The 26,208-nt window shown below is 40.3% G+C and overlaps 1 protein-coding gene across 10 annotated transcripts in view; it reads right to left on the reverse strand.

The window, feature by feature from the left end:
* Positions 1–26,208, reverse strand: part of RAPGEF2 (Rap guanine nucleotide exchange factor 2) — a 247,896-nt gene that overhangs the window by 146,155 nt on the left and 75,533 nt on the right. For all 10 annotated transcript variants that reach the window (XM_023252716.2, XM_011281593.4, XM_023252717.2 and 7 more), the window contains exons 3-4: positions 15,863–15,919; positions 670–753 (exon numbers count right to left, since the gene is read on the reverse strand). In XM_023252716.2, the coding sequence (XP_023108484.1) occupies positions 670–753; positions 15,863–15,919 (141 nt within the window). The remainder of the gene's footprint in view (positions 1–669; positions 754–15,862; positions 15,920–26,208) is intronic.

The following is a 26,208-nucleotide window of genomic DNA, read 5'->3' on the forward strand; positions in this document are numbered from 1 at the left end:
TATGTGTGTAACAGATGAGCCCTAACCCTCCTTGGCCATAGCTGATTGGAACGAGGTGCATATCTGCCCCAAGCCCGGCCAATCAGACTGTAGCCTGAAGAATCCAAAGAAAAGACACAGGCACTACAGTCAAATGACGGAAACATTAGGGACATAAGCTTACAAGTCAATAGTCAGCACCTGTAAGCCAAAATCACAGGGAGAAAAACATTAATAGCCTTAGAGAGTGGGGAGCCAGTCCACAGACAAATGCAAGAATGAGAGACCATATGGTCCCGAGAAGCAGAAAAGTCAACGATAGTCCATGGCTTTCTATTTCTAGTGCCATGAGGTCTCAATGAACTTTCTTTGCTTCTCTTTAGATGTTTATGAGAGTGCCTTTTAATGGAGACAGATTTTATTCCCAATGAACAAATGTGCCCTAAACTAGCCTGATGTGTTCCTATAACAAATGGACATGTGATCAACATGTCTTTTGTTCTTTCCCTTGGTTAAAGAGATTGTAACAGTGTTTAAACATAAAGTAATCCTTTCTTAAAGATCAATGCCCCAAGGTAGTCTCTTGCTTTCTGTCAGAAGAGGAAACAACAGAATTCTGCAAAGGAACTCAATTCTACAAAGAGATTTTAAGCTTCATGGAAAATCCATTACAGAATGTCTATACAATACCTGCTTCTTGGAAGAAACATGGATTCCTTAATGAACACGGAACCAGAGAGAAGTATATACCAGCAGGTCCCAATATCATCAGGACTGAAAAGAAAAGGTAACAAAATCAGATGATTATCTATGACAACAACAACAAAATTAAAACATATATAGCACAAAGTATAGTACCCATGTTTCTTTTAGAACCATGAAGAACAATGAAATAGCATAAAACACATACATAAAAATACCATTATTTGACTATTGGAATCATTTTTTAAGTTACTTTTTATAAAACTCCGGGGTGCCTGGGTGGCTGGCTCAGTCGGTTGAGCATCCAACTCGACTTCAGCTCAGGTCATGATCACATAGTTTGTGAGTTCGAGCCCCACCTCGGGTCCTGTGCTCACAGCCTGCTTAGGATTCTCTCTCTTCCTCTCTCTCTGCCCCTTCCTCATTCTCTCTCTCTCTTTCTCTCTCAAAATAAATAAACAAACTTGAAAAAAAAAGCTTCTAAAAATTATTTTTGTCTCCCAAATAAGCTAAAGATATTTATCAGTATATTTAAATGTCGTGATGTTCCTTAGACCTACTGCACCTACCATCCTAAGTTTTATCTTCGGATGTTTTGAACTGAAAATATTTTCCCTGCTTGATAAAACAAAATAGAAAGAAGTAATCAGTGAAACTCAGGTTTTCCCAACCTTTTTCCATCTACCATGCTCGCACATTTTTCTACCACGCTTGTTAGATATTCTTTCAGAATTTCTTTATGTGTACGCACAGAAGAATAGACATATATTCTCATTCTCTCCATGGTCTGTTTTTCTTCTTATGGAAAGATAGCATTCTCTATAATGTTCTTTCCTTTGTGGTAACTCTTAGAGATCTCTTCATGAGAAGCCGGCTTTCTTACAGATGTGCCATATTTGCCTTAGCCAACCCCTAGTGACAGTCATTTCTGTTGTTTTTAATCATTTGCAATTATTTAAAAATATGTTAGTAAAAAGTGCTTTAGGTAACCTTGGCATACAGTATTGACTGGACCTAGTAACCAGAAATACAACTGCTGGGTCAAAGAGTACGATAAATGTCAAATTGTCTTCCCCAGGTGCTCAGCAACTTATTTGCCTACTTACTTCCACACAGCCTTACTACTACAGTTTGTTATATTTGTTTAACAAACAAATGTTTCACAATTTTAGGATAAGGGCTTATTCTAGGTGCTTAGGATACTTCAGAGAACCTCAACAACAACAAGGAAAAGGCCCTTTCACTCATGGAGTTTATATGCTGGTGGGACAACAAAGATAATAAACAATAAAAATAACAAATTGGTAAATTATAAATCAGTGCTCTGGGGACAGAAATTAGTACAGGTTAAGGAAAATGGGGGGTGATACCACTGGAAATGGGTGGGCAAGGTGTCAATGAGAAGAGCACATCTGAGTAAAGGAAGGGCTGACAGCCAGCTGACTTCCTAAGGGACCAGCCTTCCCTTCCCAGCAAAGGGCAGGGAGGATCCAGAATGTTAGTGCAGAGGCTGACATGGCCTAGCAAGGACGACACGATGGTGCAGCTGAGGCAGAGCGGGTGAGGGGTAAGCCATAGGGGAGCACGAGGAATTCTACCCCTGAGGCTTTTTATCAATCTTTTAGGCTTTTGCCAATCTGCTTAATGACAAGGGTACCTTAGTATAATTTTTTTCATTTCTTTTTCTTATTATTATTACAAGAGCATCTTATTTTTCTTATTTTTTTTATTTCTTTATAAAAATTGACCTTTTGGGACACCTGGGTGGCTCAGTTGGTTGAGTGTCTAATTCTTGATTTCAGTTCATGTCATGATCCCAGGGTGGTGGGATAGAGTCCCCGCATGGAACATGCTTAAGATTCTCTCTCTCTCTCTCTCTCTCTCTCTCTCTCTCTCTCTCTCTCTCTCCCTCCCTCCCTCCCTCCCTCCCCTGCTCACGTGCATGTGCTTGCTCTCTCTCAAAAGAAAAAAAGTCATTTTTTTTTTAATCTTTTACTTTTTTATTTAGAGAGAAGTGCACGTGCACAGGAGCAAGGGGAAAGGGACAGAAGGAGAGGGAGAGAGAATCCCAAGCAGGCTCCACGTTCAATGCAGAGCCTGATGTGGGGGCTCCATCCCAGGACCCTAGGATCATGACCTCAGCCAAAATGAAGAGTTGGATGCCCAACTGAGCCACCCAGGCACTCCAAAATTAACCTTTTTGAAATATGTGCTGTGAATACCTTTTTCCTCTGTTGCTTTATCCTTTGTGCTTTTTGCTATGTGTAAGTTATTTTATTTTACACAGCCAAGTTTGCCAAATTTATTAGGATACAAGCTCAGCTACTATTAAAACAAAACAAAAAACGAAATACTATAGAAATGGCTTAACCAGGAGGGAGTTCATTTCTCTCTCACACATATCATAACAGCCTTAGCACCAAGGACCCAAGGCTGATATAGCAGTTCCATGGTATGAAGAGCTTAGGCTCTTTCTATTGAGGGGCTTAGTCACCCCAACCCATAGCATCCATGTCATATTCTAAGGTGGCAACTCCAAACCTCACCACTGTATTCACACTCTAGCCAGGGGAAGGGGTGGAAAGGAAGTACACGGAGCATACCCCATTGTTGTAAAGAGTACAACATGGAGATGTATGCTGCACTTGTCTTGTATCACAATGAATCACATGTGTGTGCAAGGCCGTCCTCAGCAATCTCCCCCAAGTCTGTCCTTTGGGGGGCATGTAAATAAATTCCAAAAGTTTTTAAAGGACAAAAAATTCTATTTACAATTCTGAATAGTTATTTAAAAGACCAATGACTATCAAGTAATCATTTTCATTTTGTTATTTGCTTACAAACAAAGCAGCAGTTGACCACCATTTCCCCCAAGTCCAGTCTTAACCAATTTCACAACTACTTAGTCCTTGATGGCAATGCCTTGTGAAAATGTACAGAGACATATTATTGAATAGAGTTCAGTTCCAATGAAACCATAAAAGTTAAATGATTTCTCAAATGAGAATACAAAGCACAATACTTCAGAAATAATTCATACCCTTTTCCCTCCAGATTTTAATCACTGGCTTTTGCAATCTACAATCATTTACCTAGTTTGGGGGAAAAAAACTTACTCATCTTTCTTAACATAAAGTGACAACATTATTACTAAATTCTAATTTAGGTGAAGTAAAAAGTGCTCCTATAATATTCCCTTTATCACCAAACAGAACTGAAATCTAGAAAAATAGGTAATCAAGGTAGGTCACTGCTTACCAGCTATGTGGCCTTGGCAGCTTACTAAACTGACTGCAAGGATTAAATGAACAATGCTCATGAAATGCAAATAATAATTATTCTAGAGCTGGGGCACCTGGGTGGCTCAGTTGGTTGGACATCCGACTTTGGCTCAGTCATGATCTCACGGTTCACGGGTTCGAGCCCCACATCGAGCTCTGTGCTGACAGCTCAGAGCCTGGACCCTGCTTCAGATTCTGTGTCTCTCCTACTCTCTCTCTCTCTCTCTCTCTCTCTCTCTCTCAAAAATAAATAAAAATTTGAAAAAAATTTTAACTGAAAAACATAATTATTCAGAGCTTTTTATCATGTACCATGGTGTAGATTAACTTTGACATAGAGAATATAACCAACATTCATTGGCTTTCTAGTTATTCTGTATCTGTCCATTTTGAAGACAAATTACTATGGATGAAATAAGTGCAAGGTTTGTAAACTCAGCTTTCCATGGAGCCAGCTAACAGAAGATGGACTATAACAATAATAATTATCTGGAACTAATACTGGGATTTCACTTTGCCTAATGGTTCTCAAGCTTTGGTATGCTTATGAATCACTTGGGTTAAGAATGCATGCTCCCAGGCTCTACCTATTCCACCCAATCCCACAATCTGTGATCACTAGGTGGGGGATCCATCACAGGGCCTTTTAAACAAAGATCCCGGGTGATTCTTATGCATGAGGCTTGTCAACTTTGAAAAATCTTTAGAAAAACTACAAGAAAAAAAAAAAGTACAACTCTATCAATATCTATGCAAGTAAGTTGCAGGTGTTGTATTCAACAGTGTTGTTTTAATTTTTTCCCCAAATAATTGTTTTATGTTTTAAAAACATGAGCTAAGTGTGTGGGGGGGGGGGGTGCACCTGGTGGCTCAGTCAGTTAAGCATCCCACTCTTGATTTTGGTCCAGGTCATGATCCCAGGGTCATGGGATGGAGCTCTGCATTGGGCTCCACACTGAGCATGGAGTCTGCTCAGGATTCTCTCTCTCTCTCCCTCTGTCCCTCTCCCTTGCTCACAATGCTCTCGTGTGCTCTTCCTCTAAAATTAATTAATTAATTAATTTTGGAGTGCCTGGGTGGCTCAGTTGGTTAAGCATCTGACTCTTGATTTCAGCTCAGGTCATGATCTCATGGTCATAAGACTGAGCCCCACATCAGGTTCCATGCTGGGCATGGAGTCTGCTTAAGATTCTCTTTCTCCCACACCCTCTGCCTCTCCCCTGCATGCACATGCTCGCTCTCACGCTCTCGCTCTCTCTCTCTCTCTCTCTCTCTCTCTCCCCCCGTACACACACACACACACACACACACGCATGCATGCATGCATGCATATGCCAAGGGTTGAAATTATGAGCTAATGGAAAAAGCTGAATCTTGGAATAAACCTGATGGCATTTCTAAATAACCTAAGACTTAACATCACCAGTGATGGATAGAAAAGAGTGGCCTAAAGATTAAAAAGGAACATACAGCAGAGTAGTACTTCACAAGTCTCTCTGATCAGCCAAGATGGACACTTAGAAAAGAGCTATAATTTTTTAGACTAAACTAAGAACTATATTGGACAACCGATTTGATGCCAATACAGCCCATTCTGCAATTGACAAAATGAAAGCCACAAAGCCTAGCTGTGTGACAAGGTACTCTAAAAGCCTCCTGTTTTTTATTTCATCAACGAGGAAAAAAATGAATAAACCCAAACAAAACAAAAATTTAAATGGACCATGATTGATTCACTCCCAGTATAATTAAAAGGACTCTGAAGTAATCAAAAATGAATGATGTCCTTTAAGACAAGACTAAACCAAAATGGCAAGTATAGACTTGGAATAACAGGGAAGAGGCAAGTGTGTAATCTGCTGTCCTTCTCTCCCCACCTTATTTCCTTCTGCTCCTCAACACAAACCCATTACTTCCGGGAGGCTCCTTTCCTGCCTGTCCCTTCCCACCTCTTCCAATCTGTCCAAGATACTTTCCCTTCTCCATCTTCTCAATCACATTGTACCTTAAAGCAATGGCTCAAACCCTATTTCTGTAGTAACATCTTCTCAGTCACTGTTTTCCAAATTCCAAAATATTTATCCCATCTAATTTCATCCTATTTTATATTTTTCTCTTTGAATTCTTAGTCCTGAGGTATTTAGGTGTCTTCCTCCAACTACACTGAATCTTTTAGACGGAACTATGTGCTGTACCAGGTAGAAACTGGGCACCATTTTAGTTACCATTTGCTCAGGCAAATCAGATCATGTTTCTGCTTATAACCCATGGTTCCCTAACAGGAGAAAGTCCAAACCCCTTGACAAAGCACGTGAAGGAAGCAGTATGTGGCTATGCAAAGGACAAAGGTTTGGGAACATATATTCTTTCCTACCAGCCATGTGATCCTGGTGAACTTAAATTCTAAGATTCTAGTTCCTCAACTGTAAAATGGGGCTACCAATACCTTTTTCACAATGTTACTTGGATTTAACAAAACAGTATATATGCAGGTTCTTGCATAATAGGTACATAAAAAATACTAGCTCTCTTCATCTCTTTTCCTCTCTTATGACCATTTCTAAAAAGGCCAATGTACAACTTTATCCTCTGCTCATAACCCCAAATATCCTATACTGCAAACTTCACCTGTTCAGCCATGCTGACTTTTTCCCCACCAAAGCCTCAGGGCCTTTGGACAAACCTGCTGTTCCAGCTTCTAAACAGTACCTTTTATCTAGTAAACTTATTACTCATCCTTTGAATTCCAGGCTAACTACCACTTCCTCTGAGAAGTGTTTTAGTGGCTTCCAAATAAATTGAGTCACTCTCCTCCTGAGTTCCCAGAGCATTTTGTACATGCTCACATTAAGCAGTTGCCAGTCATAATATTTATTTTAGGAGTCATCCCCCATTAGCTTTTAAACTCCTCTAACTCACCAGCACCCCCAATATATATATACTACACAATGCTTAATTGGCACTCAGCTATTTTCTTAATGAATTAGTAATTTAATACACACCAACTCAGATATAGCATTTAAAGTGAAAGTCAAAGATGTGAATGTCAATTTACCAGTAATCAGAAAAATGAAACTAGGCTAAAAGAACTTCCTTAGCAATATCCTGTCAGTCCACACGGTGGCGATGTCTCCACATGAAAGAGCTGCGTGTGGTGTTCACATTCCTTATTTACAAAGCAGGAAGCTAATACAAGTGATCAGGTTGAAGTTGACAAGGGAGTTGAAAGAATCATTGATCACCACCCAAAGAAAACTATTTAGCTCAGCAAAGATGGCTATTAGAGAGCAAAAAAGTAACATGAAAAGGCTACTTTATTCAGTTATTAATACAATATGAAAACTTAATCGAGTTTTGTGGAGCCCAATCAACCCAAAAGGGCTGCTTATGGCAGCTTATGGTAATATAGGAAATAAAGGCAAAGTGAGGAGAGAGAAAGATTTGTAACAAAAGAAGAGTGGCAAGAGTGGGGGAGGCAGGTGTGGGCAAAGGATACTTAGAGTAATATTTAACTCAAAATAAATATCTAAGGTGGCGAGGGGTGATGGCCATAAACAGAAACTGAAAAAATGGTAAGAACGGTACCTTTGCAAAATCCAAACAATTTTGAACCAGAAATTAGCGCTTTGCAAGACGACCCTGACAAAATATGGCCATGAGGAGGACACTGGAGCTCCAAGAAGGAATCCCTCCCACTTTAGCAGATCAAGTGCAACGTGCCGTTGGCACAAGTCAGAAGTGACCCAGGGATGCGAAGAGGCACCTCTACAGTGTTTTCTCTGGGGCAACGTTAACAAGGGCATTAGAACACAGAGAAGCAAGAACACGGAAGTCACGGTGAATAAGAAAGGGTGATGCCAGCACCAGTGAAGTGTGTGCAAACAGTGGTTAGGAAGACCAGTCGGGGAAGAGGTGGGTACACAGCAATCATAGAGAAGTTATGGACCACCAAGACCCCACACATCAAATACCCATTTTGTGGATATTTTAGAGAGGATGTTATGCCATATTCAAACAACAAAGCTGCTGGCATCTGAGAGAAATGGAGACAGAATTCTTATCACTTGTATGTGGGTTACCGGCTCCACATCTGGGGTAAAACACCAGAAAGGGAAATAAAATGAAGACTAACAAAAACTCCAATAACTAACCGGAGACAGCTAGCCAGGAATCCCACAGGGCCAGCCACAGTGACCAAAACTAGGAAAACGCCTGTTTCTTTTTCTGCATCCACTATCTGGGCACTAGCATCCAACAAGAGGATAAAACCAGAAAACAGAAAATCTTCCTATTCTCCTTCTCCACAGCCTATCATCAGGTTCTTTCAGGGCCTCCCAACCCCCAAGCCCCAGGCCTCTTAATCAAAGCCCTCTGCTTAAGTGCAGGTCCTTATTTCTGCTCACCTATACTTTTCATTGTACTCTTCTGATGGGCTCAGATTCCAACAAGAAAATAACTTTACTTATTTACAGCAAATTATCCTCTATCCTTTTACAGGATCCAGCAGTTCGCTCACATCAGAGGTTTTGAATATGCACTTTGTGAGCCTCTTGGGACTACACACTGTTCAACCTTCTTCTAACCATAATAGCTACTGCTATTGAGCTAAATAGGATTTCCTATGAACAAAATGTTCCATGGCTTAAAAAAGAAGTTCTAACAATGGCGGCCTTCCAATATGCAGATGGCTTTTCTGATACACAATAATTTTAATCTTTTTCACAAATGCATTACCTCACTTTTGTTACTGGGTTTATCAAAAAGTTTAATCATTACTTGTTTTGTTTTTGTTTTCATTTTTTCTCCTCTGATGGGGCGGTAAGCTAGCTATAAGTTCAAAGACCAAATATGCATTGTTTGTGTTATTTATTTTTGTATGGCCAATGGCACAAAGTACACTCACAAGATTAATTAAGGCAACACAGCATTGTAAGTGACCCTAAGAATATCAGGTCAAAAGAAAGGTAAGCCCAACCATTTTTACTCAGGCATAAAATATAAAACCTATTTTAGAAAGAGCTCTACCAAGAGTTAAAGGTTTTAGCATTTATATTTTTAACCCATAGAGAAGAAATATTTTATAATAAAATTATATACTTAATAATATTTAGTTATATATAAATTACCATACCTATGAAAAGAACACATTTAAAAAGTAGAGGGGAACTTTTTGTTTTATTTCCTAAAAGTTCTAAATTATAAGGACATTACTTCACTTTTATAAATAAAAACTCTAGGGGAAAAAAAGCACCATTCTCACATGAAGTTCTTCAGAAAATCTTTATTCTCCATTCATTAGCAATTCAATTACAGGGGCTTGGAACCATGAAAAAGGAAAGCATCATCAGTAAGAACTCTGAAAACTGATGAAAATACTAAGGCTATTTCAGCTTCATTTGGGGGGAAAATTAGTATTTTGAAAATATTGGGAATATAGACCTGTATTTTCTAAAAATCATGTTTCACTTAACCAGCAGAATGAACAACATAAAACTACTGAAGAACTAGTAAAGCTGAAAATTCTGTAGCCTCATTAATGGAGTCATTCTTAAACTTATAAAACTCATTTAAAAAATGAAATGAAGGAGTGATGTCTTGGGAGCCATTAAGTTATTCAAAACACTTCTTTTTTTGACTGAAAGGAAAAATGTCAGTGCAGATTACATATTTATTACAATACATCAATCAGTCATTCAGCTATACTGAGGGTAGAGGGATATATTCAAGGGCTCAAGAAACAATTTATCAAATTTAGAAGAGCAGCCAAATCTGAAAAAAAATGACTCTGGAAAACTACCACTAACTCGTACTTAACAGAATGCATATGAAATAATTAAGCCTTATTTATTGACTATATATTTCTTTAAATCGCTAAATTTGAGAGTTCAGAGGGTTTTATTCACTAAGTAGTTTTGCAAAAAAATTGATACGAAGAATCTAACACCTAGTGCTGTCAGCTCTTTTATTACAAAATTAGACCACAATGAAGGTCTTTATTGGCTCATCTTCCTTTGAAAACGGAGTATCTTCCTTTAAAATGAATTCAAAAAATAAGAGCGAACAGACTAGTGAAAACTTCTGTACTAGGCATAGCAAATGTAAACCTGAAACACACACACAGGGCCTGCCCTGACAGAGTTTACAAATTAAATAATTTCTAAAATGCTCTTATTTACTCTTCCATTCACCACAAATATAAAACATTTTAATTTAAAGACCGATAGTAAACATGAAAATATTATTGCTATGAAGCCCTACAGTATTACCATGTGTATATAAAACAATCTTCTCAAGTGCATCTACGCGTGGGTAGATGTGTACGTGCAAGGGTGTATTCGAATTTTCATATTTACCTACAGCACATGTATACCTCATAACATGCCAAGCTTGGTGGCTAAACATCTTTGTTCTACAGTCCTATGCAAAGACTAATTCTTTAAAAATATAATTTCTTCATGTAAATGAAAATCTTAGGTTTCAAAATTTTCTCCATACACACATACAAGTAAGAGAAATTAGGGACACATGGACAAGGAGGATACTTAAAAATTATGATTGTATCTTGCTGGGAAAGAAAGGCAATTTTAAGTTTTTTTTGTTGTTGTTGTTTTTTTTTAAGGAGCTAAAGCAACGTAGGTAACAGATGAGTAATGTAAATAAAAATAATAATATAATAAAATAAAAGCCTGGCCACATCTGGAAGGAAAAAGCAGTACAAGAATTGGATATGGGCCAAAGAGTCAAAGGAGAACTTTTTTTTTTAAACAATGTATTTTTGCTTACCAGTTTTTTTTTTTTAATGTTTATTTGTTTATTTTGAGAGACAGAGAGAGCATGGGGGGGGGGGGGGCAAGAGAGGGACAGAGAGAATCCCAAGCAGGCTCTGCACTGTCAGCACAGAGCCCAGTGTGGAGCTGAATCCCACAGACCATGGCATCGTGACCTGAGCTGAAATCAAGAGTTGGATACTTAACCAACTGAGCACCCCCACCCCCCACACCTCCAAAGGAGAACATTCTTAAAGATGGAAGACACACTTAGACTCTGCAGGAAAGGGGGCAGGAGGAGAGGCCGCAAGCACAGGAGGGAAAAGGAATAACCACACTGTTCAGGAAACCAGACACCTCTCCCTGAAGCCCTGGAGGGATGGGTGAGTCAGGAGGCACATGTGGCTACACATAAACGGGGTATTTGAGAACAGAAAGTAAAGCCTGAAGCAAAGTCTCTAGAGGAGGAGTGGGAAGGCACAAAAGGGACAGCAGTGGGCTGGCGGCCTTACAGAGAAGTGACAATTCAGGATAGCTGCTGTGAAAACAGGAAACCAAGTCAATAAATGAAAAGGCTGCTACAAGCAATGAGGGCTGCAGCTGAGTCTTGAAGTTTTAAATTGCACATTTACAGATTTCAATAAAAAATGCTTTAAAAAGACTGGATAAGCCTCAATGCAGCTTTTTGTTTTGTTTTGTTTTGTTTTGTTTTCAATGGAGGAACAATTTCCTCTCCTGCAATAAAGAAAGGTAAACCCCCTAACAAAATGCTACATAAACTCTTTTGGAAACCAAAGCATTCAGACAGACATATATGTGGAAAGTTAGCACAGAAATACCGTTACACATATTTGTCACATGGGTGTGGGGGTGCACGTGCCCACTTCTAAAAAACTATAATGGTTGAGTTTCTGATCCAAAGGTTTTTAGCACTTCAAATGTAACTATAAATTAAACTGAAATCGTGAGGATGGCTGGCCCCTAAAGAAAAACTGAAGCTGAAAAGACATATTGCTTATCTCATTTCTTAAATTCTTCAGGCAAAAATATCCCTAAAGTTCCTCAGGTTAGGAATTTACATCGTGCAGCTTGGTACTCCTAAGCAAGCAAAATAGCTAGCACATAGTAGGTAACATGTGAAAGGAAGGCAGAAATTACTTGAGGCTCTCATCCACTGTACTAAGTTCAACTGCTGTTATCTATCTTTCTAGTACCAATATTGAATTCTAAGTGGTCAAATTCTAAATTTTTACAAATTCAAATTTATCAGAACCACGAATCTCCCCCTAACCTTGATACATCTTAAAGTGGCATTTTTGTCATCCTGTTGGTTTATGCTAAAACAGGAACACCGTGGGCGTTAGACATCACTACCATAATTCCTTCAAACAAAAGTTTAAAGCAGCTAAAAAATTGGGAGACCAAAATGTAAATTATCAAAACACTGATGACAATGATAGCATTTTTATACACTTATTATGTACGCAATGCTCTACATATTTTACACATAGTACTGATATTATCCTAACACCAACACTAAAGGGTCGGTACTAATATTATTGTTTCCATTTCATAGATAAGAAAAATGAGGTACAGAGTTGGATCAAAAGACTATTACATTTACCTGGTGAACGATTAAAGCCATAGACTTAGAAGTTACCAGTACACAAACATAATAAGGAAAAAAAAATACTCATCTCTTGATCATAAAACCATACTCTAGAAGTCTTTGATAGTCTGACTAGACTATTCTTGAAGCCCAAGGGAGACCAAGAACAGACACGTCATGTCCCTCATGAGTTAATAATAACAGGTCCCAAAAAGAGGGACAGTATTATTAAATTATCACAGATTTATATACACCACAAATACAACTGTTCTTTAATTTTCAAAGCTGCATTTACACAAATTGGTAAGAGCAGGAACATGTCTCTTCAAGGGTTACAGAAGAAAATGCTGCAATTATCCTTCATCACAAGATTGGCCAATTACTAGGAATCTGATTAAGTGATCTACAATAAGTCTCTGTGAATTTCTGGTCTTACAAAATCATGATCTCCTGAGTATCTACAGACTTTCACTGCTCACTAACACTGTCACCTAATTCTAACTAGTCAAAAATAAGCAATTGCTACAATCAACTTTATATACAAACTCTAGCCTAATGCAATTTAGGGTTATCTAACACATGGCTTTGCATTATCAGCAAGCATAGCTCACATTTACTGTCTAAACTGACTTAAAAAAAAAAAAAACTCAGATATATTTAAAGACACTGTAAACTTCAGTTTAAATGAACTGTATGTAAGAATTATTAGGGACTCAGAATAATGTAGGTAGAACTGAAGGTGGGTTTCATCACCCCTGGGGGAGCCAGCAGCAGGGAGAGATGATGTGCTTGTACTAACTTGCACACAAGAAATATCCTTGTTTTATGGTGCCATTCTTATGATGGCATGAAAAAGGCCAGAAAAAAGTTGGTGATTGGCGTAACAGCTAACATGGCAGAATCACAATGTCCAGGCTCAAATCCATATCACACTTTCAGCAATGAGACCTTAGCAAGTTCCTTAGCCTCTGAAAGCCTCAGTCCCTTCATGTGTAAAACTGGGTTGATGATAACAGCTACCCCACAAGTCAGCTATAAGGAATAAGGATAATAATGCATATGAAGCACTTATAAGAGCATGTGGGACACAGGAAGTACTTGTTTAAATGTTTGCTATTACCTCATCATCATTACTACCAAAACCATGTTTTAAAGGAGGACAAATTAATAGAAAGTTTGTCACTTACTGCCACTAGAACTTCTTCAATGAATGTTAATACTATTCATCAGAGGTTTCCAACCCTGATATCTGTATACCCATTCCACTGATAGCTTCTAATTGCTCCTAAAAGAAACAAATATTCTAAGATATTTATATCTTGAATTCTTCAAGAATAAATACGGTAAGGGCTTTGCCTCTTGGTAAGTTTTCTCATTAGCAAATATATCCTGGTTACTATTCTTCTACATTTGATGTACATTCTTTTAAGCTCTAGACTGGATATTTACAATTGCCTGTTAAACAGCCCCTAGATGTCAGAGTTTCCTAAATTATAGCCTTACATCCTAGGTCAGCTCCACCTGCATCTTCTTTCTAAACTCCATCTCTGACTGCCCCATTCTTTCAGTTGGCCTCAATTCAAGCATCACCCCCTCATATTACTTCAACTGTCTTCTTACTAATCTCCCTGCCCAGCCACTCAATCAAATCCACCTTTGTATTTTCAAGTATCATCATTGAGAGGAAGAATGGGGAGGCATTTGGTCACATCACTTTGCTGCTTGAAAACTGGCAACCTAGCTACAGATTAAAAGAGACTAAAGAGTGGGGCGCCTGGGTGGCTCAGTTGGTTAAGCATCTGACTTGCGGCCAGGTCATGCATGATCTTGTGGTTCGTGAGTTCGAGCCCCACGTTGGACTCTGTGCTGACAGCTCAGAGACTGGAGCCTGCTTCGGATTCTGTGTCTCCCTCTCTCCCTGCCCCTCTCCCACTCGCTCACTCACTCTCTCTCTCTCAAAAATAAATAAAAACATTAACAAAGAGAGAGAGACTTAAGAAAAGTATCAACCAATAAACAAACTGTAAAAAAAGATTTTTTGAGACAAAGAGATTTTGAATATTTTCAAGATATTAAAGAATTATTTCTTAAGGTTTGGTGATAATATTGTTGGTTAAGATTTTTTTTTAAGTCTTTATATTTTAAAGATAAAGATACATAACAAAATAAAAAATATGGATGAATTGAAATGTCTGGATTTACTTAAAATAATCCAGTAGAAGGTGGAAGCAGGAATAAGAGATGGAACATAACTGGCCAGCAGTAACAATGTTGGATGATGCGTACATAGGGTCCATCATACTACTGTCTCAAATATTGTGAGCATTTATAAATCTCCATCACACAATGTGATTTAGGAGGAGGAAAAACTCATTTCCAATGGACTAAAGAATCACGACCGGTATTTTTAACAACACATTCACAGGCAAACATGGTTGCAGCCTGACTCTTGATTTGTCCTCTTGACGCACACCGCATGTCAGTTGCCCTAAACTTGCCATAATATTCAAAACATCAAACCAGGCCCCTTCCCTGTCTGTATCCCCACACTTACGCTGCTCCTTCTGCCAGGAAAATCTCTCTAGACCATCAGATACACTTTTGAGACCTAGTTCAGAGGGCCGCATCTCTGTGACTCTCCCCATTTACCTCAAGGCTTCCCCTGTACTTCTCCATCCCTCAGTACCTATCTGTATTCTCAGTTATTTTGGTTGGTTACTTTTTGTTGTTGTTGTTGTTGTTGTTGTTTTCCTTTTATCCTATTTCTGCCCCCTTCAAGATACTATAATTTTACCCTCCTTAAGGGGAGAAGCTAGATTTTATTTATTTCAATAAATATTCCCTACAATACATATGGAAAGCAGTAATTATGTATTTAATAAGTGTTTTGAAAAACAGAAAGTCAACAGAACAACAGTGAGTCATGGCAAACAAACATAAAATAATATGCCCAGTAATCCAGTTTATATATCCTTAATACAATAATATTTATCTGCTATATGCTTGTTACATTCTTTAAAAAAAATTGTCATTTTTTCAAGGTAATGTTATACATCTTGGAAGAAATATCAGTATTATTTCTAGGACAAACTATGCCCAAAGGGATGTGGGCAGGCTATTTTCCTATTTCTGAAAGAATTATAAACTAAAATATGACACTTATGCTATCGCTACATCTCATTTGGTGTGGTTGTAGGAATATGTATTTTGTTCTGTTTGAAATACTATACTGTTTCTTATTTCATAAAGATAAAAATGTCAAAATACTCCATAATATGAAATAACATCTCTGAACCACAAGTGAGAGATATATGGGTATAGATGTGAACTTAGCAAAGGACTGTAAGCTTTTCCTTTATGACAGGTAGTAGTTGCAATGTTTTACGTTTCTAAACTACAAAAAAATGAGTTAATGCAAAATTAAGGTAACGATGACTTAGCCGTTACTAATACTTCTATGATACTTTAAGGAAATTATTTAGTTGCTGCAGTATCCACTATACAAAGAGAAAGGAAACACCTACTAGTATAAAACTTCATTCGCTTCGTGTCTTTCATATCTCACAGTTTCACACATTAACCTGTAAAAAAAAAAAAAATAGACATGAGTTCGACATACCTCATGAAAAAACATACTAATAGTTTAAAAACATAAAAGAGACATGTAGTCTAAAAAGTTAAGATTACTGTATATGAACTGTCACAATCACTTATTAGCCTCAAGACACATATTTTTGGTACCTAGGAGAACAAAATAAAATAAAATCTGGTAAAGAGATGCTAGAAAAAAGTTTGTTATATGTCAATTTTGTCATGTTTATTGTATAGGGAACAAAATTGTACGTGTTTTACACTTTGTAAATGACATGTGGACAAATTAATGTTCTCTGAAGTAAGCAGAAAATGAGAAATAACCTAAAAATCAGAAAGGAGAGCCTCTTAATTTAAAAAATGATAATGTCATTCATGCTGATGTTACTTAACAGCATGTAATTTCAGACAAAAGTAGGTTTTTATTAACTCAGTATTTTCATGACTAACGACTAACGGAAGGCTTTATAACTTAAAGATTTATTTTGGCTGATTCATTCTTAAGGAAAAAATTACAGAAATTATGGAAAATATGAATAAATGTTGAAACATTCAAAATTACCATAAGAACAGCATCTTCAGGAAACATCCTATTATATTAACCCCAAGTAAAATTTCCAAAAAATACAGAAATGCAAAAGAGAAAATGACTATTCCTACTTACGAAGAAACTAGCAAATAAAAAATTGGCCATAAAACTGATTAGTTCAACAGCACTTCCATTTTGGTCAATGGGCTAGTGGTCCGCAGTTTGTGCAACACTGGTATTAGCCTACAGCCATCTTTCCTGTTGCTAAATCCAATAAACACCACATACTCTTGATTTTTCACTTGAAAACAACTATCTTGGATATTCTTTTCCTTGTTCTTCTTACTCCACCACCTTAACTTTACAGGTCCTCTCAAACCCTTACTTGAAACATTCCAACAGAGTATCACTTAACTCCAGGAGACATCAAACCCTGAATACACATCATTAATATATATAGTTTTTTTTAATAGACTGAATCACACCAATTCTTCATAAGAAAGGATAAGAATCACAAGTGATAGGCCTAAAAATACCTGGTCTTCTATTACATAACAGCTCTGCCTTATTTCCTGTAAAAACGAAAGAATCCTTGCCCCAACCTCTTCCCTGGATCTTTCCTTCTCCTACAGTAGACCCTGCATTCCTTCAGGCTTACCCCCATCTCCAACATCACCATCCATTTCTACCTCTCTCCTGAACCACTTCCTTTAATATATAAACACATCTGTGGCGCCTGGGTGGCTCAGTCAGTTAAGCATCTGACTTTGGCTCTGGTCACGATCTTGCAGCTCATGGATTTGAGCCCCGCATCGCGCTCTGTGCTGACAGCTCAGAGCCTGGAGCCTGCTTCAGATTCTGTGTCTCCCTTTCTCTCTGCTCCTCCCCCACTTATGCTCTGTCTCTCTCTCTCAAAAATAAACATAAAAACATTTATATATATAAATATAAACACATCAGCTTCACCTATTGTGTGGGGGAGGGGGACACCTCTCTTGACCATATATCCTCCCCTCCAGCAATTATCCACATTTTGCTTTACCCATGACAGAAATTCCCCACTTAGACTGTCTATATATTCTACCTCTATTTTCTCACCTTCTTATCACCCCTCCACCATTTGCTCCCTGAAAATGCATAGGCTCTAAAAGTTATTAGCATTCTCTGTGTTATCTTAATTCCACTTCTCAGGAACGTTCGATGACTCCTTTTTTTCCTTACACTGTCATCTTCTCAGAGGCTTCCTGTCTTCGGTCTCCTGATTTTCCTCTTAACTTCTTGGTCATTTTTTTCTGTCTCCTTTGGATTCTCCTCCCATTCCATTCCTGTACCTGACTTTTGAGTGTTAACAGCTCTCTTCTTCTCCGCACCGTGTAATTTCATACGTTCTGTGATTTTAAATTTAATTTATAAACTGATGACTTCCAAAACAATGCCCCACACCTAATCTCTCACCATGATATCCACTCATCTAAATGCCCACTCAACTAGCCACTGGCTGTGTACTTGCCATTTCATGTTCAAAATGTCCAAAGAGATCTTAAATTTCTTCTCCAAAATTTGCCTTTCCACCATCAGTACCCAATTGTTTAGGCCAAAAACCTTGGAATCATTATCCTTGACTCCTCCCTTTTCTTCATATCCCATCTTTCTGCCAGCATCTGTTTCCAAAATATATCCTCTCAAACTGACCGAGTCTACAAATGTAGATTTCTGCTTCTACTTTTGCCCATCTCTTGTCTATTCTCCACATGGCTTCCAGAGAAATCTTTCTAACTCAGATCATTTCACACCTCTGTTCTTAATCTCTGCTACCTTTGGAAGAAATCCAAACTCCTTATCCTTGGTGCCTTCATGCACCAAGACTGTTCCCATGGCCAGGCATCTGGGGCATCAATACACTGCAGAGATTTCTGCACAGCTGCAATGACTCAAATGTTACTTCCTTTGACTACAAAGTCAAAGCAGCCCAGCACCCATTCTTGCCATATGTATGGTAAGTGATGGAAGACTTGTTTGTACAAGCACACTCTGAATGCCCCTGTTAATCACTATCTTGTGAATGTGGAGATCTCATCCTCCCTCTGTGTTCCCATCAAGCAGAATATGCAGAAGAACATGTTATTCAGGGTTCAAGGTCAGGGTCTCAGGGAGTGGCTGACCAGGAACATCTCCTTTGTAACAAAGAATGTCTGGATGACAGGCCTTGAGCTCCTTGGAACACTGGCCATGCAGGGAGGGGAAGGGCTACAGATAGTTGCTAGGCTAGTTGCTACAGTATAAAAGCTTGCCGCATGTATATCCCTGCAACAAGATGCTTTGTGTCCAGTCTGTCACTTCTGGACTCCCTATCGTATATTTCCCCAATAAACCTCTGTCTCACTGGCTATCTCTAGGTCATTTCTTCTGCCTCACAGAACAATCACCCACCCCTGACTTAGAGTGTGCTGGGGTATGATCACACAACTGGTGAGCCAGCCAGGAAGCCAGGGAAAAAAACCCATGAGCACCAAGATGTGGGAAAAGAGAATACGGAAATTTGCAGGGGAAAACCCAGGTTGGCCATCCACACCTACGTGGAGCCCTATAGCCTTATCTTTGATGGACAAGCCCACCCCATGAGTATAGGGATGCCCCTGAAAATACCTAAGGGTCTAGAGGAAATATTGACCAAGATTAATTTGACTAAGAAAAGGATGAATGGTCAAGTGGCTGCTGCCACAGTTGGGTGACCCCTCCTAATGGCTGCCCACGTAGCTGTCGTGAAGAAAGTTATGCCAACGACAGAAGAAACTGCATTTAAAGAGGAAAGCTAGATTAACACAAATGAAACCACAGAGACCTTGATAATCTGCTTGAGGGAACAAGATGTTAAATTAATAACTGTTGGCACACCCAACTGAAGGGTGGTAAATTGCCCGGCAAACGAGTCCGGCAGTTATTTCTCAGCCGGCCCGGGATCCCAAGTTGTAGGACGCAACTAGAGTTCTACTGAGGAACAGACGAATTAGAACAAGCCCATAAAAATCCCCATTCTCTTGGCACAGCCTATTATTAACAACCAAGATGAAAGCAGAGCAGTCATGCCCATGGAGTGTGGAACCCAGAACCTGCCGGCACCTGAGCACTGGCGGATACTGAACTAGCAGAATTGGGGGATAAATTCAGATATAAGGGAAGGGAACCCATGGTGGCATCGTTGCTCCGTACGTGGCACACAGGCACTGAAGGCCGTTTGCTTTCAGCTGGAAACATCCAAGACGGTGTTCATTATCACACACCTTGTTTTACAGCAGCATCCCCACCAGCGCTGTCAGCAAAGGTCACATTACCCTTTTACTCTCCTCGGTGGTACAGGGCTGTAAATTAGCTTGGCCTAGCAAGGCGGGGGGGGGGGGGGGGGTTGTGTACTGACCTCCCCTTTACAATGGCAAAATATGGAGGAGCTCCAGCATATCCTACAAGAGCTGGGGATGAAACACGCTGTCCATGCTGAACACCACAGAGATCCTGATAATTAACCGTTTGCCATGGATATTAAAGATATGTGTTACAGTCTGCCCCCAGTCACTGGTAGAGGGCACTTGTGTCCATCTTAAACCCCTAATGGGACAGCCTGTATCGTGGGTTGGGCAAGCTGCCACAGGTCAAGGGGAAACAGAAAAGATCAGAAAAGAGGTATCCAAAAGGCAGGAATGAAGGCAAAGGACTCACAGGAGAAGAAACAAAGAAGGGGCCTATGCATGTTACCTGTTGCCAGATGTAGTGAGACCTCAGGGCAGTGGGACCCCCTTTAAGAAAGCAGACAAATAATTCAATGAAGTCCGTGTCCGGCTCTGGCAGAAATTTAATCCCGAACAGCAAAGGAGGTGCAGATATAGCCAAGGGCACCCTCAGAGGGAGGATGGCAGGCCCCTTCTCTATGAACTAGGAAAGAGGCAAAGGACGTGGATTGCGGTTCGACTGCTGCCATCAGGGTGTACGGGGACCAGAGGCCACAGGTAAAACTCACCATATATTGGTCTAAAAGAAACAAACAGACCATTTTAGCTCTGGTTGATACTGGTGCCAAATTTACTCTCCTTTATGGAAACAACCACTTTCAAGGGCCCATCTCTGCCATCGATGGGTGGGGGCTGGTGTTGTCCAAATGAAGTAGGTTGTACTAACTGCAGACAGGATAACGCCCACCAAAACCCTATTCGGTGTATACAGCCCCAATACCCAAATACATTCTAGGAATGGATGTCCTCTCAGGACTAACATTACAAACTACTGCAGGGGAATTCAAATTGAGGGTGTGCTTGGTCTAACAAACAAGAGGAGATGCAAAATGGACGCTTGTAATACTACCTGTCTCACAGAGGGTAATGGCAATTAAACAATATTCCCTCCAAGGAGGCCACGAAGAAACCACAGGCACAATTAAGGAATTAGCCAAGGTGGGCATTACATGACCAACTCACAGTCGATATAAAAGTCTTATCTGTCTGTAAAGAAACCAGATGGAACACAGAGAATGACTGTGGATCATAGAGAACAAGGTGGTACCCTTTCTTCATGCAACTGTGCCCAACGTGTCTCTTGGTGACTCCAAAAGGGGAAGTTCTGGGTACATACCACAATGTGTTAGACCTGGCTAATGCCTTTTTCGATATTCCCAGAGTTCCAGAAAGCCAAGAACAATTCTCTTTCATCTGGGAAGAAGAACAACAGGCATTCATCACCCTACCACAGGGGTATTGATAGAGCCCCTCGATCTGGCACAGCATGGTGGCCAGCGACCTAAGTTGTCAGGCAATTCCAGAGGCAGTCTTTGTTTCATTACATTAATGATATAATGTTAACGTCTGAGTCTTTTTACAGTTTGAAGACCACTACACCAGCCTTGCTTTCCCACCTAACAAGTCAAGGATGAATAGTCAAGAAAAACAAAATACAGGGCCCTGGCTTATTGGTAAGTACTTTGGTGTTACCTGGTCAGAGAAGACAAAAGTTGTTTCTGCAGCAGGTACTGATTAAATACAGGCACATCCCACACCCCATCACCCCAAAGCATTTGCAAACTTTCATAGGTCTCTTAGAATATGGGCATCAGTTTATCCCTTGCCTGGCTCAATTGTTCCTGCACATTTATAGACTGATTTAAAAAGGAGCCCAATGTGGGGCGCCTAGGTGGCACAGTCGGTTAAGCGTCCGACTTCAGCCAGGTCACGATCTCGCGGTCCGTGAGTTCGAGCCCCGCGTCGGGCTCTGGGCTGATGGCTCAGAGCCTGGAGCCTGTTTCCGATTCTGTGTCTCCCTCTCTCTCTGCCCCTCCCCCGTTCATGCTCTGTCTCTCTCTGTCCCAAAAATAAATAAACGTTGAAAAAAAAAATTTTTTTTAAAAAAAGGAGCCCAATGGGATTAGTCCTCAAAGACAAGGCAAGCATTTCAACAAGCCTAGATGGCTAGTAAACAGATCCAAGCCTTAAGTGTTCTTACACAGGGACAGCCATATGAACTGGATGGAGCCAGTTAGCCAGAAGAGTTTGCATGGAGCTTGTGTCAACGGCAAGGGCACAAATGAGTACTGTTAGGTTTCTGATCACAATTATGGAAAGGAATCAAGATGTGACTTGGTGTTTTAGAACAAGAGCTGTGTGCTAATTACCAGGCTTTACAGCAAGTAGAAGACATAACTAAAGGCATCCGAGTAACTCTTCACACTCAGTATCCCACAGCAGGATGGCTAAAGGATACATTCCAAAAGCCCAAGTCAGGCAGTGCCCAGACCCACACTGGCCAAATGCCATGCCTACTTGCATCAACGCAGTACCTTGACAAATAGCCCCCTTAGTGAGAAGCTGCACTCCATTCTCAGCCCCATAACTTACATCACCTATGAAAAGCAGCCATTAACTGAAGCAGCAAAGCCATCACAGCTGCCATCCTATGTGCAAGAAGGAGACAGACCAATCCCTGAGCACGCCTGGTATACTGATGGCAGCAAGGGGCCTACCTGTGCCTGGATGGTCACTGCCATCCAGTTCTCAATGGGAAATATCTGGATAGACTCCAGAACTTGACACAGAAGTCAATGGGCCAAGCCTTGAGCAGCCTGAATGGTGATGCTCCCTGAGCCTGACCCCATGTTATATGCACAGAGAGCTGGACAGTCTACAAAGAACTGACCATGCGGCTTCTCCAATGGGAGGCACAGGACTGAGTGGTGGCAGGGCACCGACTCTGGGGCAACGGTATGTGGAAGGACATTCTCCAGCACACACGAGGTATGAACATCACTGCTTACCATGTAGATGTGCACACGACACACATCCCACCTGGTAATCAACAGGCTCATGAGTTGGCCCACGTCTGCCTCCTTGAAGATATGTCAACAGAAGATGTAACCACCTGACTACATGAAAAGACATCTAGGACAACGGACCTTGTGGGCCATCGCTAAGAACTGGGGCTAACCTTGGCATACAAAGACGTTGTAACCATCTACTAACAATGCTCAACCTGTGTCCAGCAATGACCATGACCTTTGCCAAGAGACACTGGACAGATAGCAAGGGGGCAGCACCCTCTTCAGAGACGTCAGAGATGGCATCGGTCCCCTGCCCTTCCCTGACGGCTGCTGTTATTCTTTGATATATACTGACACTTATTCAGGACTCCTGCAAGCCCACCCCAGTAAGCGTGCTAACCAGAAAGCTACCGTCCTTGGTCCAGAACAGTTGTGTGCTGCCTACGGGGTGTTCACTGACATCAACATCGACCAAGGCTCCCACTTTACAGGACACGAAGCGTAAGAGTGGGCCAGCACTCAAGACGCCCGTTGGCATTTGCATCTACCACGCAATCCCACTGCAGCTGGACTGACAGGACGTGTGAGTGGACCGTCAAAACAACTGCCACAAGAAACCATTCACTGGCCCTCTGGACAAGCCACCTGTCAACAGCTGTAGGACACTAAATGAACAGGTACATTCCAATCGGTCCAGTGCCTGTACTGTACTCACTCAAGGACCTGATGTCACCCTTAGAATGCAAGTAGACAGCAGGCAGGAAAGATGTTCTCTCTGCCGTAGGTTGGAACACGAGGTAACCTTTTATTGTCCTTGCCACAAGATCTACCTACAGGGGAACATATAATTAAATGGCCCTGGAAATGGCAAACAAGTCCATGGTGGTTTGGATTTTTGGTCCAATGGGGAATAGGAATAGGAAAGGACCTAACCATCACCTCATTTCTTCACCCCACTCCACCAAAGACAATGAAGGCACACAACCCCAGCCTCTCATTAAGAAAGGACACTATCATAACCACCTTATAGAGCACTGTTAGACCCCCACTATCCTTTTCAGGTTTGCCTCATCATGTAACAGAGAGGCGGCCAACGACTGGGTACTATAAACCTGGAGCCAAACCAGTCAGGGGTAGTGCGATCCCAGAACACCACCACCTCCCGCATTCTGTTAGACAATCATGACTTGCCTCTTCCAGCGCCTACTGAACAGCTTGACTTTTCACCCTGAAATTCTGCATAGGGAACCTATTTGCCAACTGGGCCCAGACCATAGCTGCCATACAGAGTAAGACCAACTATTGTGTATATGGTGAACTCTCTCTGTTGGTGACTGCAGGCTTCCCCCGGCAAAATGTTTTCTATAGTTGCTTAGCCATTTGTGTTTTCCTATTATTTGGAAGCTATGGCCTACGCTGTTGCTGTGGGATTTGGTTGCAACGTACCTCGGCATACGTGGCCCCAGGGACATTGAGAAACAAGAGCGTATAAAGAATGTATTGGCCATCCAGGGTATGCCTGGGTGGAGTATATGGTACATGCTAGAAGACTTGTTTGTACAAGCACATCCTGAATAACCGTTAGTCACTATCTTGAGAATGCAAAGATCCAGTCCTCCCTCTATATTGCTATCAAGCAGAATATGTAGAAGAATGTGTTGTTCAAAGTTCAAGGTCAGGGGCTCCAGAGGGGGCCAACCAAAAGCATCTCCTCTGTAACAAAGAGTGTCTGAATGGCAGGGCTTTGAGCTCCTTGGAATGCTGGCCACGCAAGGAGGGGAAGGGCTACAGACAGTTGTTAGCATAAGTTGCTACGCTATACAACCTTGCTGCATGTGGATCCCAGCAGCGGGTGCTTTGTCCAGTCTGCCATTCCTGATTCCCTCTATATAAGTTCCCTCAATAAACTTATGTCTCCATCAATATCTCTGGGTCTTTTCTTCAGCCTCACCAGACTATCACCCACACTTGGTTTGGAGTCTGCTGGGGTACAGCTACACGCCATGCTGAACACACTAACACCTGAATAAAACATTGATTCATTTACCTAAATCTTGTCTGCCCAACCAGGAATATAAGCTCCATGATGGCAAGGGTATGAGTGCTATATCTCCATGGCTTACATCAAAGTCCAGCACATAGCAGGCACACAATCAATAATTGTTGACTGAATATATAAATTTAACCAGTGCTCTCAGAAAACCACGATACAATCTTCTATAAGACAATGTTGTAAATAAATGAAAAAAAGTACAAAAAAATGGTTTTGTCTCTAAACATTGCTGGAGAATGTTTTATAAAAAGCACACTGATATTCCCTGAATTCCTCAATAGAGTAAGCATAATTTAGTTGTTTCTTAATGATCTAAAACTGTTTATTTGGGGTGCCTGGGTGGCTCAGTCGGCTAAGCATCAACTCTTGATTGGGCTCAGGTCATGATCTCATGGTTCTTGGGACAGAACCCCCACATCAGGCTCCGTGCTGACAGCATGGAACCTGCTTGTGATTCTCTCTCTCTGCCCTTCCCCTACTCATGCATGTGCACTCTCTCTCTCTCAAAATAAATAATCATTTAAAAATAAGTAACACTCCTTAGATAACAATAATTACCCTTATCCACAATGCTAAAGAATATGAATTTATTTATTTATTTGTTTGTTTATTTTAGCAGACTCTTATTTCTAACACTGAATAGGCCCAGATAATTATTCTGCTTTTTCAGATTTTTGGCCTCCACCCCTAATTATAGCATCCTCTGCCCCTTTGTCAAATATACTGCTTCTAACCCATGTGGATTAAGGGAGTAAACATTAGAAAAATAAAATTGTATTGAAAAAATATATAGTTCTTAAGATTTGAAAACCTGCACATTGCATAGAATATGTGATCTTACAGCAACACAATTAACTGCATGCCAATTAACCCTCAGAATCACTTTATTGCCTACAAATGGATAGGCCACAAAATGCATAAAGCTGAAGCTTTTAGATAAATGAGAGCCCCTCCCATCCCTCATAGAAGACTAATGTTCTATTAGCCAATACTGAATATACAAACTTTCAAAATCTTGACAAAGAGCTGTTTTTCTTCCTAAAATTGGACAACTCTGTATTATGTGGAAGTCTTAACTGTTCTCTGTTAATCCCAGGAATAAAACTTTTATTTATAAAATTCAAAGAAATTAAAATATCTAAATAAGATCTATTTTTCCTAGAAATGGTAGCTATTATAAAACAGTTTATCTAAGTCAGTGGATTTATCTGTACCTCTTTTTTTGTTGTTATTAACCATGTTGATATCCTGATCTCGTTCTAAAAAAGGACTTAAGTTAAATTCAGTTGATGTTTCCCATAAATGTCAGAAACAAATGGCTTTTCAACATAAGCAGAATAAGACAAACATCTTAAAGCTCCTTCCCTGTAAGTTCGTGCCAACAAACAAAACTGTACGGTCT

The sequence above is a fragment of the Felis catus genome, chromosome B1 (genome assembly GCF_018350175.1).
Source record: "Felis catus isolate Fca126 chromosome B1, F.catus_Fca126_mat1.0, whole genome shotgun sequence".
NCBI lineage: Eukaryota > Metazoa > Chordata > Mammalia > Carnivora > Felidae > Felis > Felis catus.